This window comes from Vicia villosa, linkage group LG3 (assembly GCF_029867415.1).
Source record: "Vicia villosa cultivar HV-30 ecotype Madison, WI linkage group LG3, Vvil1.0, whole genome shotgun sequence".
Lineage (NCBI taxonomy): Eukaryota > Viridiplantae > Streptophyta > Magnoliopsida > Fabales > Fabaceae > Vicia > Vicia villosa.
The window spans coordinates 59,665,575-59,683,146 of record NC_081182.1 but is presented as its reverse complement, the minus strand read 5'-3'; the positions used below and the strand labels follow the sequence as shown (position 1 = coordinate 59,683,146).

General features: G+C 33.7%; 2 protein-coding genes across 3 annotated transcripts; both read left to right on the top strand.

Annotated features, from left to right (window-relative positions):
* The first annotated feature begins 1,394 nt into the window (after positions 1 to 1,394).
* On the top strand, positions 1,395 to 3,085 carry LOC131655873 (thymidine kinase a-like). Its single transcript, XM_058925671.1, has 4 exons — positions 1,395 to 1,699; positions 1,817 to 1,961; positions 2,368 to 2,489; positions 2,591 to 3,085. Exons 1-4 carry the CDS (start codon positions 1,587 to 1,589, stop codon positions 2,862 to 2,864), a joined length of 654 nt encoding a protein of 217 aa, XP_058781654.1. The 5' UTR covers positions 1,395 to 1,586; the 3' UTR covers positions 2,865 to 3,085.
* A 5,933-nt stretch (positions 3,086 to 9,018) lies between these two features.
* Positions 9,019 to 16,184, top strand: LOC131661611 (protein BREAST CANCER SUSCEPTIBILITY 2 homolog B-like). Of its 2 annotated transcripts, XM_058931207.1 has the most exons (18): positions 9,019 to 9,348; positions 9,513 to 10,898; positions 10,990 to 11,114; positions 11,219 to 11,364; positions 11,513 to 11,635; positions 11,702 to 11,899; positions 11,986 to 12,067; positions 12,159 to 12,209; positions 12,292 to 12,367; positions 12,461 to 12,572; positions 12,679 to 12,750; positions 14,025 to 14,214; positions 14,287 to 14,463; positions 14,701 to 14,843; positions 14,957 to 15,019; positions 15,117 to 15,330; positions 15,489 to 15,656; positions 15,748 to 16,184. In XM_058931207.1, the coding sequence occupies exons 1-18, from the start codon at positions 9,171 to 9,173 to the stop codon at positions 15,802 to 15,804; spliced, it is 3,561 nt and encodes a 1,186-aa protein (XP_058787190.1). In that variant the 5' UTR covers positions 9,019 to 9,170; the 3' UTR covers positions 15,805 to 16,184. The 2 variants fall into 2 exon arrangements, 1 of the variants encoding a protein (XP_058787190.1); XR_009301199.1 differs by lacking the exons at positions 15,489 to 15,656; positions 15,748 to 16,184 and having other exon boundaries at positions 14,701 to 14,847; positions 15,117 to 15,175.
* Positions 16,185 to 17,572: the final 1,388 nt, after the last annotated feature.

The window sequence follows — 17,572 nt, the reverse complement described above, 5'->3', positions numbered from 1 at the left end:
TTAATAATTATATAATTATTAAATGTTTAAATGTATTTTAATTAACGTTTTTTTTATAAAATATTTAATTAACATTTTTAATTAACTTTTTTTATAATTATGTTTAAATGTATTTAAAATATTTTAATGTTTTTTTATATAATTATATAAATGTATTTTAAATATTTTAACGTTTTTTTTATAATTATATAATTTAATATATAAATGTTAATTAAAACGTTTTTTTAATAATTTTATATAATTATATAAATAAAACGTTAATTAAAATTATTAAAAAAATATAATTATATAAAATATGTTATATGTACAACTATTTTATATAAACATTTTAAAAATATTTTATATGTACAGCTATTTTATTTTAACGTTTTTTTAATAATTTTAATAAACATTTTATTAATTATTTTAATTAATTATTTTAATATTTTAATAAACATTTTTTTAATAATAAAAGTTTTTAACATTTTAATAAACATTTTTTTTCTGATAAACATTTTTTTAATAATGTTTTAATAAACATTTTAATTATATTTTTAATATAATTATATTAAATGTTAATTATATTAAAAATGTTAACTAAAATTTTATATGATTATATTTATTAAATACATTTATATAATTACATTTATATAATTACATTTATATAATTACATTTTAAAAATATTTACATTTACATTTATATAATTACGTTAATTATATAATTACGTTAATTAAAATACATTTAAATATTTTATAAAAAACTGTTAATTAAAATACATTTAAATATTTTATAATTATATAATTATTAAATAATACATTTATATAGTTATTTAAATATTTTATATATACAGCTTTTTTAAATATAATTATATAAAAAAAGTTAATTAAAATACATTTAAATATTTTATAATTATATAATTATTAAAAATAATTTTGGAATACAACTAAAATATTATTACAGTTTTTTTAATTTATATATTATTGAAAAAGTTAATTAAAAAACTAAATAAAAACGTTAATTAAAATTTTTTATTAAAAACTAAAAAGTATTATAAAAATTGAATTTATAAAAGAATTATCAACAATTAAGCTTGCAGCAATTATAATCTATACTGAATGTTAAGCTTGCATCAATTATATAGAACTACTTGGCAATTAAAGTCAACAAAACAAGCATGATTTAGTGGTAAACTTGCAACAATATATCATTAGTGACCTGGGTACGAATCCTAGGTTAGCAGCCATGTCATACGCCCAGTTAGCCAAAATTAAAAATACATCTCTCTTAACTTTCATTTTTAGTCATTTCAAACACCAAAATATTCATACTACTTTCCACCCAATTTTCGTTACTTTAATTCTTGTTTTTTAAACCATTATTTTCTCATCCAAAAGCAACATTACGTTTTGGGTTCCCTCCGAATGTCGCGTCTCTTTGAAAATCCCAATTTTCCCTCCACATTTTTTAGCTCCGAAATCAAACCAAATTCAAATCGAAACCAAACTCAAATTTCAACTCCACTATATATCTTTCGTCTTCTTCCACTATCGCTATCAAACAAAAACCCTCTTCTCTCCAAATTTCTCAATTCCCACTATAATTAAATATGGCTTCTTCTCAGTCACCATCCGGCGAGATCCATCTCTTCGTGGGTCCCATGTTCGCCGGCAAAACGACGTCCCTTCTCCGTCGTATTAAATCCGAGGTCGATAACGGCAGGTACTACTCAATTTTACTTTGAATACCTATTTCCCCAAATTGATTGAATTTTGATTTGAAGAAATTTTATGACTGTTCGGATCTTTAATTCCACTGTTGATTTTTTTCATTGTGAAGGAACGTGGCCATGTTGAAATCGAGCAAGGATGATAGATATGCGGTTGATTCTGTTGTGACGCATGATGGGATCAAATTTCCTTGCTGGGCTTTGCCAGATTTGATGCTGTTTAAGGATAAATTTGGTCACGAGGCTTATCAGAAGGTAAAATAAATGTTATTTAAATTGTAAAGTTTCTTTTAGTAGTTTTGATTTGTCTTGCAATGTAAAGATTCGATTTTTATTAATAGTGAATTATGGGCTAGTTAGAAGTGTTGGGATAGTCATATCAATGGCAATTATAATTAGGATCTGCTGAATTGTGATTAGCATCCTATTTAAGATTTTAAATAGTTCTGTGTGTCTTGTTTATGTTTTGATTCTTGATGTTGTGAAGAATTGTAGTTACCCATATTTTGAAATTGATATTCATTGCAAGTGCAAATTAGTAACAATGTATGGTTTGATGCAGAGTTATAGCTTTTGTTTATATAAGTTTGCTGAATTTTGATGTAGAATTATAGCTTTTGTTTATATAAATTTGCTGAATCATTTACTGTTTTGGATGCAGTTGGATGTGATTGGTATAGACGAAGCTCAATTTTTTGAGGATCTATATGAGTTTTGCTGCAAGGCTGCTGATGAAGATGGTAAAATTGTTGTTGTTGCAGGCCTAGATGGTGATTACTTGAGGTATTATTTGGAGAAAATTCCTTAAAGGCTTTTACCACTTAGTTTATCTCAAATTATTGTTTTACAACTAGCCCTCTAATGGTGTGTGCTTTGAACTTCAGGAGAAGCTTTGGATCAGTGCTTCACATAATACCAATTGCTGATACTGTAACTAAGTTAACAGCTCGTTGTGAGCTTTGCGGTAAACGCGCCTTCTTTACTTTGAGGAAGACAGAAGAGAAACAAACTGAACTAATTGGTGGGGCTGATTTGTATATGCCGGTATGCCGCCAGCACTATGTGAATGGTCAAGTTGTTGTGGAATCTACTAAGAGTGTGTTGGAATCTCAGAAAGTTATAAGTGATTCCCTTCTTGAGGAAGCTGCAGTTGCTTAGTAATTTTAGAGGAATTGGTTTGGTTTTGGTTTTAACATGCTTACTAGATTCTGGTGTGTGGTTCAAAAGGTCGTGCTGGATTATGACTCACATCACATGATCTATTTGTTTTATCATTACTCTTCTAATTATGTATGTGTGGTATATAGTGGAGTTCATGTGAGCTCTTTTTATTGTCATGTTATACTTTACTTATATATCAATAAAGAATTCCTTGTTCACTATTTATAGCAAAAGGCTTTTTGTTCTTTGGGAAATTTTTAACTTCTCCATCCCCATTCTCGTGTATATTCTTATTTTGAACTTTGAAGTATTGATCTCTTCTTTCAAATCATGAAACAGCCAAGCAATTTTATTTTATGTATGTGGAAATTAAAAAGATATTGCTAATTTCCTTTTAAAAAAGAAGCAACAACCCAGTCTCTTGAAGCACTCTGAAGACACCATTGGTTGAGTTTTGATGAATCCCACTGTCAACCATCAAACTTAAACTAACTAGTACACAAATTCTGTAACAATTACAAAATCCTTACAGAAAACACATCAATGCTTAGAACAAATTTAAGCCTTTGCTTACAACTCTTTTATCTAGAAAGGTAGATAAATAAAATACTTGCATCCAATTGAATTGGTTCCTAAATTGCTTTCAGACATGGCTCTAACATGGGAAATGGTTAATCAACACTCCTCTGTCTTAAATTGAATATAGCAGCCACCCTTTTCATATTTCTTATAGACTCTTAAGACAAGGGTTATAATACTGTGGTTGTTGAGTCTGTATCCAAAACCTGATTGGAGACCTTGCTGCAAACACTTTTAGGGGTGTGTAAAAATATAATATTACTAATGAATCGTTTAAATAGTTAATGAGCTGCATCATTTATCTTAAACAATTCTAAATTAGTTTAACCAGTTTAGAATCATTTTTTTTAAAAATGATTTAATTATATGGATTAATTTCTAAACCAATTCTATATTATGAATTACTTTTAAAAATATCTCCCTCTATCTGTACCTTTTCTCTCCCCCTTTCGGCTCTCTCTCACATCCTCTCTCCTGTTATTAATTGGTTAAGTTAAATTATCATATTTATTTTCATTGCATTCCATTGATATTGCATTAAATTTACAAAAGGAAAATGTTATTCTTACACCCAAATATACATGTATTTACTATTCACACCATCTGTACCAGAGCTTTTTGCACTATCATAATCCCACACTACTCTATGAATTTCTTCTACAAAGAATTCCTTGATAAGCTCCTCTGCCTCCACCCCAGTGATTCGCTTGAAATTTAGATTTGTATCAATGAGGCTACTGTTTCGAGAATTATTGTTGAAAGTGTTCAGATATGACCTTATGTCCCTTCATGTCAATTTCCGTTAACGAAAATTAACTCGAGTGAAAAAAACATAAATTTAAAATTAAAAAAAATGTTTAAAGAAAATATTTAGAGAGATTAAAAACCAATTATTTATAAAAAAGAGAATTTCTCAATCCGAATCTCTTAGCCACTTGGCGAAATTTTAATTATGTCCACTGCTTCCGTAGATGCACATCCGGAAGCACCTTTTTTTCAAAAAAAATACTTATTCCCGTAGGTGCATCTATGGAAGCATTTTAAACTAATGTTTGTCGGCAAAAACTACAAATAAATTCAGTTCAGGGATTGCTCCGTAGGTACATCTGCGGAATGGCTTAGCGCCTGAATATTCCGTATATGTACCTACGGAAGCATCTGATATAATTTGAACCAGCATGATTACTCTCCCATTGTCACATTTCTTCTTCAACACTCACTCTCACCACCCTAAAAAATCCTACTTCATCAATAAATTTTCCACTCCAAAGCTCTAACTTTTTGGTGCAACAAATTAAAGGGAGCAAGAGAAGACTCAATTTCAGATAAATAGTCATCTTTATCCATTGCATTGTCCACATTATTCATGAATTTTTTGTTAAAAAAAAATTTTACGTTGCTTCCGTAAGTACATCTATGGAACGTGTTGAAGATTAACACATTTCGGAGGGGCATCTACGAAAGGTGTTTGTGTTGTTTTTTACAACAGTCTTGTAATTTTGTGTTATTTCTGTTATTGGTTACGAATAGGTATGGTGCGCCCCGATAATATCTCAAGAGAATTAGTTCCTTCAGTCGATGTTTCTCTGAATGTCGAAGGGGTAGTCGTAAAGGCGGTAGATGTTGGCGATGAATTTAATAACAAGCAATAGTTTGATGATCGGGAAAGCATGCTCACATGGATTCGTAAGAATGCAACTGACCTTGGTTTTGGTGTGCTGATAGGAAGATCGGATAATGGTACGACAAGAAGAAATGCTTTCGTAACAATGTTGTGTGAAAGAAGCGGGAAATACCATCCTCCTCTAAGGAAGTTTAAAAGAGACGACACAGGTACTAGAAAATGCAAGTGTCCATTTAAAATTTGTGGTTACACGGTGGCTAGCAAGAAGTGGAGATTTAGTGTTATTTGTGGTTTGCATAATCATGACATGTGCGGGAAATTACAAGGACATCCTAGTGTATGTCGGCTCAAATCAAAAGAGAAGACATGTATTAATGACATGTCCTTGAATCTTGTCCAATTGAAAAATATGCTTGCCACGTTGAAACGGAAGGAACCCGACAGCATATTAAATACAAGGCAAGTGTATAACATTTGGTACCGCAATATTAAGGCGATTAGGGGAGATAGAAGTGAGATGCAACAACTGTTGAAGATGTTGGATGATAGCAAATATGTATCGCGATATAGAACTTGCGACGATTGGGTTACGGTCCGAGATGTTTTTTGGACTCATCCAGATTCGATAAAGTTGTTCAACACTTTTCCGACAATGCTCCTTCTTGATTCTACCTACAATACCAACAAGTATCGACTTCCGTTATTTGAGATGGTAGGAGTTACATCCACTGATAAGACATACGCTGTTGGTTTTACTTTTTTGGAGTGTGAAATAGAGGATAATTTTAGGTGGGCATTAGAGGCTTTGGCTAATATGCATAAGGATTTTACTTATGCACCATGCATAAGCCTACATAAGCCATTGGATCATGTTTTTAATCCAGTATTGAGTATTGAGTGGTGAGTATTGAGTAATAACAATTGATGTCTAGAATTTGATCCAATGATCCAAGGGTCCATAATAATCTATGCATGGTGCATATATTTTTATCTATGCGCTGTAACTGCACCCGGCATTAGAGGTGTGTCAGTCACTTTTGAAGGAACAAGTCGAGATGCCCAAAGAGATTGTTATGAACCGCGATACCTCTTTGATGAATGCGTTGGAAATGGTATTTCCTTCTTCTAACGCATTACTTTGTCTATATCACATAACATGTAATGTGAGAAGTAAGGTTAAACCCACGATTGGGACGAAACAAGTAGAGACCAATGGTGGAAAATCGATGAAACACAATGTGATTGTGGAACAAATAATGGATGCATGGACTCGTATTATGAATTCTTCGATAGAATAATTATACGCCAATTTCGTCTTTCAATTTCAGAAAGTGTGTGAAAAGTATTCGTATTTATTGAAATATGTTGAAAGCACCATTCTTGATAAGGTAAAGGAGAAGTTTGTGTGTGCATGGACCAATAATGTCAGACACCATGGGAATACAACCACCAATAGAGTTGAATCGACACATGCTAGTTTGAAAAATTGGTTGGCTAATAGAAAGGGTGACTTGTGTCGAGATTGAGACACCGTGAATCTCATGATCAAAAACCAACATAATGAGATACAAATCACATTTGGTGGGAGCATTACGGTGTTGGAACATCGATTTTGGTACAACATTCTTTATTCTCAATCGATCGAGAATGTGTCTCCGGCCGAGTTAAACTATGTTTTTCACGAGGCCAAACGAGGTGAAAATGTCGGTTCCGATAGTGTAAAGTGTGGTTGCACTATTACTAGAACATATGGACGAAGTTATCCCTCATTGGAAAAGCCTTAGTTTTGATGATGATGGTTGCGTCGAAGGAGAAAAATCGAATATCTCCATTACTTCCAAATTGGAAGTGATACAAGAGAGGTTTTTGAAAGGCTGATGACAACATGAAACTCCATATCAAAGAAAAATTGCGGAAGATTGGATATCCCGAAACAATCAACATGAAACCGCCGTCTCAACCGGTTAAGACAAAGTGTTCTCCCAAGAAATTGAAGCCTACACTGAATGACAACTCGACTACATAGTCTCCTTCTTATTGTGAGCATGTCGATAAACTTTTTCTCGACTCACCGACTCTTAAATCTAAAAAAAGTTCAAACAAAGGAGCTCGCATAAGCAAACCGCCTCCGACACCTATTCCACTCAAAATTCCAATTGTCGAAGAGATGCCTATTCCATCAAACATTCCATTCATCGAAGAGATGTCGATTTTTATGCACCCTTACATCGAGTAGATCGTAGATGTTGCGGGGGACGGTAATTGCGGTTACCGTGTCGTCTCAGCGTTGCTTGGTAACAGAGAGGGTAGCCATACGATTGTCCTTCATCAACTTATCCAAGAGTTGAAGACGCATTAAGAATCGTACACACGATTATATGGAGAGAAAGCTAATTTTGAAGCAGTTAATGAAGCTCTTGTGCCTTGGATGAGCCCTTACGCACCGGTGTCAAAATGGATGAAATTCCCATAAATGGGATATCTTATTGCATGCGCCTATGATATGGTGTGCATTGACTTGACGCATTATGGTTTTGCGGAAACCTTTTTCCCATTCCGCACCGCCTACAAATTCAAATGCTCGCATCATATGTATTGGATGACTTTCAAAAGCGAATCACTTTGTGCAAGTTTACTTGAAACCAGGATGCCCCATACACCTACGTCACCGAAATGGGATCTTCATCATACCGAAGATGCCGAGATGTGGGCGGATCTTTTTGTTGATAGGATGCATGAATTCGAAAGATTGAACAACATCGAGAAGGAAGCGAATAAGGAATGAAAAGTCAAAATTGGAACCACCAATAGATTTAGTCGGCGACAGTTCTTTTGATGTATTTTCTAGTTTCAAAGTGTAATATATGCACTCCTTAACATTGCAATATAATCATTTTTTGTCAAGTATTAGTTTATGTGTTTATGTGTTTTCCTTCTATTGGTACTGTTGTATTATTCTGTTTTGTTAAAAAAATAGCAGGGAAACTTTCGTAGATGTATCTACGTAAAACTCTAATTTTGAAAATTATGGGTTTTTTCCGTAGATACACCTACGAAGGCAAAATATCTAAGAAACTTCCGTGGATATACCTACGGAGCGTTCTGTGACAGAGAATGTGTGATCCATATGCACAAAGGTTTTCTATAAATTAGGGTTTCTAGTGTTGTATTACACACAAACACAAAAATTTCTCAAAAGAATTAGTTCGTTGCATCTCCTAAGCCATCATCATGGCAGCGATCATCATCCAAGCGATCCGCTCCTGAATAAATTATTTCCAAAAGGGACGGACATGTTGTTTTTTCTCCTCTCAAACCCCTGATCCAGATGAAATTTTGGCACATCCATTCCTTGGACCAACTAAAAAGAGCTCTGATGTCTTGGTTAGAAGAGGAGTACGAATCTGACGAAGTCATCAGAAGGATTCAGAGGCTCAGAACAAATATCTCACCTAAGACCGGAGAAACGAAACATTGGTGGGATGAAGTGAAAAACGACATTGATGCCATTCAAATGATGCATGGATCAGATGAAATTGTTTTGATTGTTGTAATTTCTTAGATGTAGTATTTAATTTTCTGTTTGAAATTTCAATGTAATGCCGATTTTAATCAATGAATGTTTCTTTTTCCGTTGTTTTGCTGATTTTTGATTTATTCCACAGGCGTACGTACTTTGTGTTCCGTATGTGCATTTACGGAATATTTTCACCCAAATGTAAAAAAAGTGCTTCCGAAGGTATATCTACGAAATCAGGGGACAATTTTGTCAATTCAATGATGCATGAGAGATCCAATAAATCTAATAAAAAATTCTAAAAAAAACAAATTTAAAATATTTAAGAGACCAACATATCTAACCCATAATTATTATAATAAAATCTTAAAATGATTTTATCTAAATAAATCACTCTTTTTAAATTCCAAAATGAAAAAAGTAGACATACATAGAGATTAGAGAGTCCATGAGAACAGCGAGTATGTAGCTAAGTGAACATCTGTTTCCCGCCATCCCAAAATAAAAAAAGCGAACAACTCAAATCCCTAATTTGCTTAGTTAAACCCTCATCTGCGAAGAAGAAGAAGATAGATCAGAACAAATGTCGTCATGGCAGTTATTCTCCGACGCCGATCTCAATTACCGGTGGCAAATCTACTCCGACACTTCAAATGTTACTACACCTTCACCCCCTTCCAATCCTATTCCCACCTCTCCTCTCCCCTCTTTGTACAATGTTCTCCTACATGCTCCCACGCCACACCGTTTCCAACCTCAAGGTGCCTCTTTCTCGTTCATTCGTTTACCTTATTATTTCATTTTCATTTTTATTTCTTCATGATTTTATAATAGTAATGATAACAATTGAATTATTATTTATCTTCCGATTTTGAGATGAATTTTGAAGTGTCTTGATTTGAATTTATGTAATTTTATATTGTAGACGAAGAACATGCGATAGATGATAGTTTTGGATTCTCGAATTCTCTTTTCAAGACGGCCTCAGGAAGAAAAGTTACTATTTCTTCTAATAGTCTTGTTAGAGCAAAGTCGTTACTGGATTCGGGATTGCGAGAAGAAGCTGTTGGTAATGATATTCAAACCCCTCAGAATGCTAAGAGATTTCATGCTTTTGGTAAAGAATCACCTTCAACAGTTTTGAGCTCTGCGTTTCAGAGTCCTTTAGTTAGTAGATTGAGGAATGGTTTTGAGAATAAAATTGTGGAACCAGATAGTGGTAGTAGTAGTGGTAAGAAAGCTTCGATTAAATTCCAAACCGTTGGTAGTGATATTCAAACCCCTCAGAATGCTAAAAAATGTCATGCTTTTGGTGAAGAATCGCCTCGTTTACAACTTGTGGATAGTAGTAAAAGGACGAGTTGTGTGTCGTTTCAAAGTCCTTTAGTTAGTAGATTAAATAATGTGTTTGAGGATAAATTTGTGCAACCAGATAGTGTTGCTAAGCAAGCTTCGATTAAATTCCAAACTGTTAGTAGTGTTCAAACCCCTCAGAATGCTAAAATAGCTCACGCTTTTGATGAAGAACCACCTCATTTACAACTTGTGGATAGTAGTAAAAGGACAAGTTCTGCGTCGTTCCAAAGTCCTTCAGTGCAGCTAGATAGTGGTACTGGCGGCGGGATTGCTAAGCCTGCTCCAATTAAATTCCAAACTGCAGGAGGAAGGTCATTATCCATTTCCAGTGATGCGCTGAAACGTGCTAGGAGCCTTCTTGGTGACCCTGATTTGGGAGATTTCTTTGATGGAGGGGATTCAGTTTTCTCGATTCCTGACAAGAGACAGACCAACACAATCACTTCCTCTGTTGAAAGAAGTGAGAGTAATAAAAGTCATACTCCTCTGGTCCATCAAATAACACCAGAAGACAATCACAATCACATGGCAAAAAGTTTCACATCCCCTTTGCAGCCTTCTAGACAAATGGATTTTTCAAATAAGCTTCGCTATGAAGGAAATGGGAATAACTTAATCATGAAATTTGATGATGCCGTGAAAGAAAATGACTACAGCCGTAAAAGTAGCAACACTCCTGGACAGAAACCCTTGCATAACAGAAATGAGGTGGTTGACACGACAATAAAAAGTTCAGTAAATGGTTTGTCCTCACGAATGGATCCACGTGGAAAACCATTGGGTAGGGCATTAGTTGATATTTCCAACACCATTAACACACTTCATACAAATAGTAAACAGCCTACCAGTGGGAAAAGGAGACTAGGATTAAACTTAACTGTTTCTCCCTTCAAAAAGCCTCGCATTTCCAATATCTCTGCTTCTGGTGACCAAGATGTTCAATTTTTTCCTAATGGTATGCATGGCTTAGGATTTTTTAGTATATTCATTTCACTTTATTGGTTGCAAGATCTGTTATACTCATTTCGATATGCGTGATTCTTAAGATTTGTCTCAATTATCATCTGGTGCTTCTGGATGCAAAAGAAAGGTTTCTACCCGATATCCATTTCAGTATCCAAGGATGCATATCAAGGAATTTTTTGCAGTTCCTCCACTGGAACAAAAAGTGGTCAGTATGATTAGTATATGATCAATGTTGTTTATCACTAGGATCTCATTTGGCACTGAGTAGTACTGACTATAATTTGAACACCAAAATGAAATGTGTTGCAGCATTTTCCCAACCCAGTCAAACAGGTGACATCAGGTAATGCAGGAAAGTACATATTCCGTGATGGGTCTGATGATGATGTTATGGGAGCAGAAGCTTTCGTCCATCTATTGGCACAGCAGGGAGCTTCCCTTCATGCTTCAAAAGAGTAAATTGCTTCTGTCCTGAACTTTTGCTTCCAGAACTTCTGGAAACTGTCAAGGAATAACTTTGTTTTATAATTTCTTAATTAAACAATGCTCTCTTGCCTAGTTTTAATTGGCGTAGTTATACACTTGCATTGCACATCTCTCTAGGTGGGTCTTGAATCATTACAAGTGGATTGTTTGGAAACTGGCATGCTATGAGAGATTCTATCCATCTAGGTGTGCTGGCAAATTTCTGACTGTATCTAATGTGCTTGAGGAACTAAAGTACAGGTATGTAACTACTCTTAGACAACATATTTTAGGTCAATAAAACTAATGATGACATTTGGTGCATAGATATGAAAGAGAAGTGAATCATGGCCACCGGTCTACCATCAAGAGAATTTTTGAAGGGGACGGATTGCCTTCTTCAATGATGATTCTCTGCATATCTAGCATTCACTCTGATCACGTGCTTGAAAGTGGGACATTAGTTGAGGCACAAACCGGGAATCAGAGTAGGGAGGCAGTACAAGTTGAACTAACTGATGGATGGTAAGAATTTCAACTTGCATGCTCTATGAATCTATGATTTCATAATATAAGAGGTTCCCTGAAATGCAAAGTGTTTTCTTTCGCAGGTATTCTATAAATGCCATTTTGGATGTTCCATTGTCAAAGCAACTGGCTGCTGGAAGATTGTTTGTAGGACAGAAGCTTCGGGTAATGTGCTGGCCTTTATTTATTGTTTATCTTGCTTTCTGCTACTATAACTCAGATAATATTGAATTTCCTTTTCATATTTCTTGTACAGATATGGGGAGCAGGATTATGTGGCTGGAATGGGCCAATTTCACCTCTCGAGGTTTTTTCGCGGCATAGAATTGTGATTGAGAATTATGTGTATTCCTGTTGGATGGTTTCCTCAAACTATGTTCTAATTTTAGGTGTCATCGACAGTTAGTTTATTTCTTCACATAAACGGAACATATAGAGTTCATTGGGCAGAGCGGTTAGGATTTTGTAAGCTTCTTTTAGTTTGTAGATGTCATTCTTTTCAAGTTAGAGAAAATAGCATCTTGTTCATTGAGCTGATCTTCTTGAGCTTATCGACAGGTAAAGTTGCTGGTCCACCTTTGGCTTTCAAATCCATAAAAAGCGAAGGTGGTTTAATACCTCAAACTTTGGCAGGAATTACCCGCATATATCCCATTCTTTACAAAGAAAGGTAACTTAAAACTGGTTATGTCAGTTTTACTTGAAATAAGAACAGCAAATTTCTTTTCAGAAACCATTATGCTATACAGAAAGTTAAGAACTATTTCCCTTATTAGGTTAAGCAGTGGACAATCTGTTGTTATATCAGAGAGGATGGAAAATAAAATTACGGAGCTGCACAATCAAAGGTAACTTCTCATATTATTAATAACTTAAGCAGAAATCACTGTGGCTTAATATCTTAATAGTGCCATCAATATCCTTTTTCTTCTTCTGATGTGAATATTTCCCTCAGTATTGATAGTTTTTGTTCTTGTACAATTGGAAGGAAACTCCTTGTTTATTGTGTTCAGTCATATTTTGCATCTCATACAACGTCTACTTGTACATAGCTTTTAGAAAAGCATTTCGCAGCCAGTATAGTGCCTTATTTCTAGGAACAAGTGCTTGGATTTATTGAATAAAGACCATGTATAGTAACTACAAATTTCTGATTTAGTTTCTATCAACATTATCATCTTTATAAAGTATTGGGTAATTGGTGTGCTTATTTTAATGTTAATATCATGAAGAAATGTAAGAACAATGGATGATTGGCATGCCAACTGCCAAAGATTGTAAAACTAATCATTAGGAAAAGCACAAGGTTATATTTATACTTGGTAATTAATTTAAAACATGAACAAGAGGCATAAAATAGTAAAATAGAGTCAGTCGTGTGGCAAAAATTTGAGCAAAGTCCAAAGGAAAGCATGATTGCTCATAGTAATTTATTGCCTTTAAAAGCATTTTTGGTATACATTACAGATGATTTTGTACATGATTATGATAGGTAATCCTTTAGCTAGTCAGTTAGTTAACTAGGGGCTTAGTAAGTCATTAAGTTAGGGCATGCGAGATGGTAGGCTATAAATAATTGAAAGGAGAGATTAGAGAGGGTATCTTTAGTTTTGGAAAAGAATTTGGAGATTTTACTGTCAATAAACAACATTTTCTTATATGTTTTAATCTAGTTCCTATCAGGTTGCTTGAAGGTTTTTAGTCAAGATATGTAATAATCCAAGTTGTTGTACATAAGACTTTAATGGATTTATTTTCAAATATACCTGATTCTAATATAAGATAAAAATAGGAAAGGACCTCATTAACATTGAGTAATGATATACTTTGATGCCTATAGAGGGCATCAAGTGGGGGGCCTCTGGACCAGCTTAACAGTAATAACTTTTGTATGAAATATCATTTCTGTTGGCACTATAAAATGTAAATTTGGATATGGTTTGCTGTATAACGGATAAGAATAAGATGAAACAAAAAATGTTATAAAATATATTTGTGACTATTGGGCATATAGGAAAGCCCTAAAAAATGATAAGGTTCTCACAATGTGGTGTGGTTATTTCACATCCAATTAATATGAAATTTGATTTTGTGCTATGACTGATTACCTGTATGGCATTAGACGCTCGGCTGTTGTAGATAATATTGTTTCGGAATATCAGAAGGAAGGAAGTGGCTCACATATTTACGGCGATAGTGAAGGGGCTAAGATTTATAAGATGCTGGAGACAGCTGCAGAACCCGAATTCCTGATGGCAGATATGACTCCGGGGCAACTTAGTTCTTTTGTTGCTTACAAGGACAAATTAAATGTGAGAATATATTTCTGTATTAGTAGAAGTCTGTATGCAGAAAGATATTTATGGTTTCACATCCATCTTCAGGCAATCAAACAATCACAAATGGAAAGTGCAATTAAGAAAGCTTTGAAAGATACTGGCTTAGAAAACAGAGCAGTAACACCATTTATGAGGTTGCGGGTAGTTGGATTAACTTATAAAAGTCGGCAAGAGAAGCCTAAAGAAGGAATAGTAACTATCTGGAACCCAACAGAGAAGCAGGTGAGCTGATGAGCTAATTGCAAAGATTAATCATATTTCCCATGTGTTCGTAACTTTTCTGCATTTCTATGGTTGTTGAATTGTATGTCAATGATTTTTTCATGAATCATGATGCCTAGCTAGTTACTACACTCTTGATTTCCTTTCTTCCAATACCTTATCATAAATGTTTATCATGGACATCAGAAGATTGCTCACAATTTCACAATTTCTTTATTTTGTGTTACTATGCAATAGCGTCAGGAGCTTGTAGAGGGAGAAGCATATGCAATTTCAGGACTCATACCATCAGGCTGTGATTCAGATGTTCTTAACTTGCAGACTAGAGGATCTTCTACCAAGTGGTTGCCATTATCTTCTAATGCAAAGGAACGGTTTAAGTAGGTATCAATCAATTCAGAATAGGATGGGAAAAAGAAAGAAAAAAGAGTTTCTACCAGGCTTTCTTATGGTTATGTAAATTCTAAACCAATCTTATTTTTGTCCTTTGTAGGCCATTTTTCAGCAGTCGAAAATCAATCACACTGTCATGTTTGAGCGAAATTCATGTTTCCAAGTATTTTGTCACCCCAGTTTTCTTTTAATTATCTTTGTGAGTAAAAAAAGAATAGCAAGTCAATATTTAACATAGCCTTGTTATTGTTCTTATACAGTGAGTTCGATGTTGTTGCATTTGTTGTGCATGTGGGAGAGGTTTATACATCAAGTCAGCAAAAGAAGCAATGGGTTTTTGTGACCGATGAATCCATCATGTATGGTTTACAGTCAGAAGAGTTAATGGACACATTGCTTGCCATATGCTTTTGCTCCCCATTGATTGAGCATAATTCATTTCCCCCAATCAACCATAATCTGGCTGGATCTACGGTAATTACATTCTTCTCTACTTTTTCTTACTGCTAATTTAAACTATCCATTATGGATTGAATTCGATTCCATGGTTTTAGGCTGTCTAGTTTGCAAAACGCTACTAAATTTGTGTTACTTCAGACATTAGATAAAACCCGTGTTCTTGTTATATGTAGGTTGGTTTCTGTAATCTTATAAAAAAGGAGAAGGACCATTCAAATCATATCTGGGTTGCCGATGCTAATGAAACCTCAACCTATTATTTGAAATTTGATTCCTCACACTGTTCTCACCTCAGAAATGCTGCCAGTTCCGTCAGAAGATGGGCTAGCGAATCTAACTCGGTATGCATCATAGAATTCTACTGTATCAAAACTTGTGCCGCACGGTTCAGTTTCTATTAATGACACCTTGTTTCTTCTTTTCTTTCTGCAGATAATGGAGAAACTCAAGGAAAAGGTGTTCGATATAATTGGTGAATGTAAAGCCTAGATGGAGAAAAAAAGGGGGGGAACTGTTTTAAAGATATGTGCACGTTGCTCTGTTGTTTACATAATATTAAACAGTTTTTGAAATCCATGACAACATTGAAGTAGTTAAAAGTTAACAGGTCCTTTAAAAAAAGGATAACAGGTCTTTTGACAAATACAATGTTAGTAGTGTGTTCCTTTTGAAGAAAACAATCCTGAGATAAAGTAAATGTAAATTTTTTTTTTATGTAAATTGATATAGGGTGAACTATAATTACAAAGAAAGGGAAAATAAAACTGGAAAGCCAAGTTACTTTGTAATCAAAACATTCAACTGATGTGAGTTTTAATTTTGGAAATATAGTTGTCGCCCGAACTTTTTGGGGATACTTAATTCTTGTAAAATATTCTGTTTACATTCTACTAAGTTTTTAAGTATTACATTTTGGCTCTATCATAATGTGACATGTTAACGACTTATGTATCTCTCAAAATGGAACGTAATTTAATTATGGTGTGTAACATTTAATAATGTATGTCATGTTATGTTACCACGCAACGAAAATAAAATTGTAAATTAATGTTCTAGAGGGATGGAAACTTTCTTTTTACCGGAATTGAGAACAAAAATCGCTCTATTGACTATTTACTCAAATTAGTTTAGTGGTGAAAGTTAGATGTTGTATTTTTATTAGTTTAAGAAAAAAAAAATATGCATTGATAGTGTAAAATATTTTTACACTGTCAATTAGTCACAATCATGTATCTAATTAAAACATAATTTTAATTTTAAAAAATTAATATGACATGACAAGTGTAAGAATTTTGATTAGATGTATGTGTAAATATGACATGGCAAGTCTCAGTGCACTAACCTTAAAGTATATTTTATTCAATTAAATGAAATAAGGGGCAATTCAAATGATGTATGTGAATAATAAATTATCTTAACAATTGCAATCTGTACTTTTTTTAAAATGTATAAATAGATTACTTAATGTGATACAAGAGCACCTCTTTACAATATAGACATAATAACTGTTTGTCAGGTAAATGATTTATTAACTTTTAAAAAAAAATATTTATTTATAAATATTAATAATTTCTTTATAATTAATCTTAGTATGTAAATATAAATAAATGTTTCTATTTCTAAACCAACAACTTACATTCATTTATTTAACTCAACTAATGCATATCAGTTGATTTACCCCATTGACAACAGCTTAGGAGAAAGAGCAATGGACTGCAAGCGTACTTTGGCAGCAAAACTTATTTACTCTGTGAATACCTTTGACTGAAAACAACATTTTGACCTTTTATTTTCCTCACCAAACTAGAGTTTCCATTAGCACCAGTCTCAGTACTAGTACCAGAATTCAAGGCATTATAAGCTTCAATATTGGAAAACAAGGCAAAACTACAAAAATCATATAAAGAACTTAACACTTTGGAAATGAAAATGATTCCTCAAGTAGAACTTTGAACTCAAATTTATTATTTGCAAGAGTACCCACTGTGTGCAAAGTTCTTTCTCTATCGTACGCAAAGCGTTTGCCACTAAGTTCAGAAGAGTCTGGCTGGTGGCTAAACTATGATAAAAGTTAGTGTCATATACCAATTATGATAATCAGTTAGAGTAATAACATAAGAAAAGAAGCGGCGTTTCTACAAAGCACCTCGTACGTCTGCAAACAATAAAGAAAAAGTTGCACATATTGACTACGGCAGCTCCACAACTGCATACAGCCTGCTCAACATAACGAAGTACATCAGGCAGTCTCTGATTA

What these genes read in the sequence shown, in the direction of transcription:
- LOC131655873 (XM_058925671.1), top strand. Translation starts at nt 1,587, where the DNA reads ATGGCTTCTTCTCAGTCACCATCCGGCGAGATCCATCTCTTCGTGGGT. An exon ending in GTCACGAGGCTTATCAGAAG is followed by an intron (nt 1,962 to 2,367) that starts GTAAAATAAATG and finishes TTTTGGATGCAG; the next exon opens with TTGGATGTGATTGGTATAGA. An exon ending in CTAGATGGTGATTACTTGAG is followed by an intron (nt 2,490 to 2,590) that starts GTATTATTTGGA and finishes TTTGAACTTCAG; the next exon opens with GAGAAGCTTTGGATCAGTGC.
- LOC131661611 (XM_058931207.1), top strand. Translation starts at nt 9,171, where the DNA reads ATGTCGTCATGGCAGTTATTCTCCGACGCCGATCTCAATTACCGGTGG. An exon ending in GTTGAACTAACTGATGGATG is followed by an intron (nt 11,900 to 11,985) that starts GTAAGAATTTCA and finishes TTTCTTTCGCAG; the next exon opens with GTATTCTATAAATGCCATTT. An exon ending in GGGCTAGCGAATCTAACTCG is followed by an intron (nt 15,657 to 15,747) that starts GTATGCATCATA and finishes TTCTTTCTGCAG; the next exon opens with ATAATGGAGAAACTCAAGGA.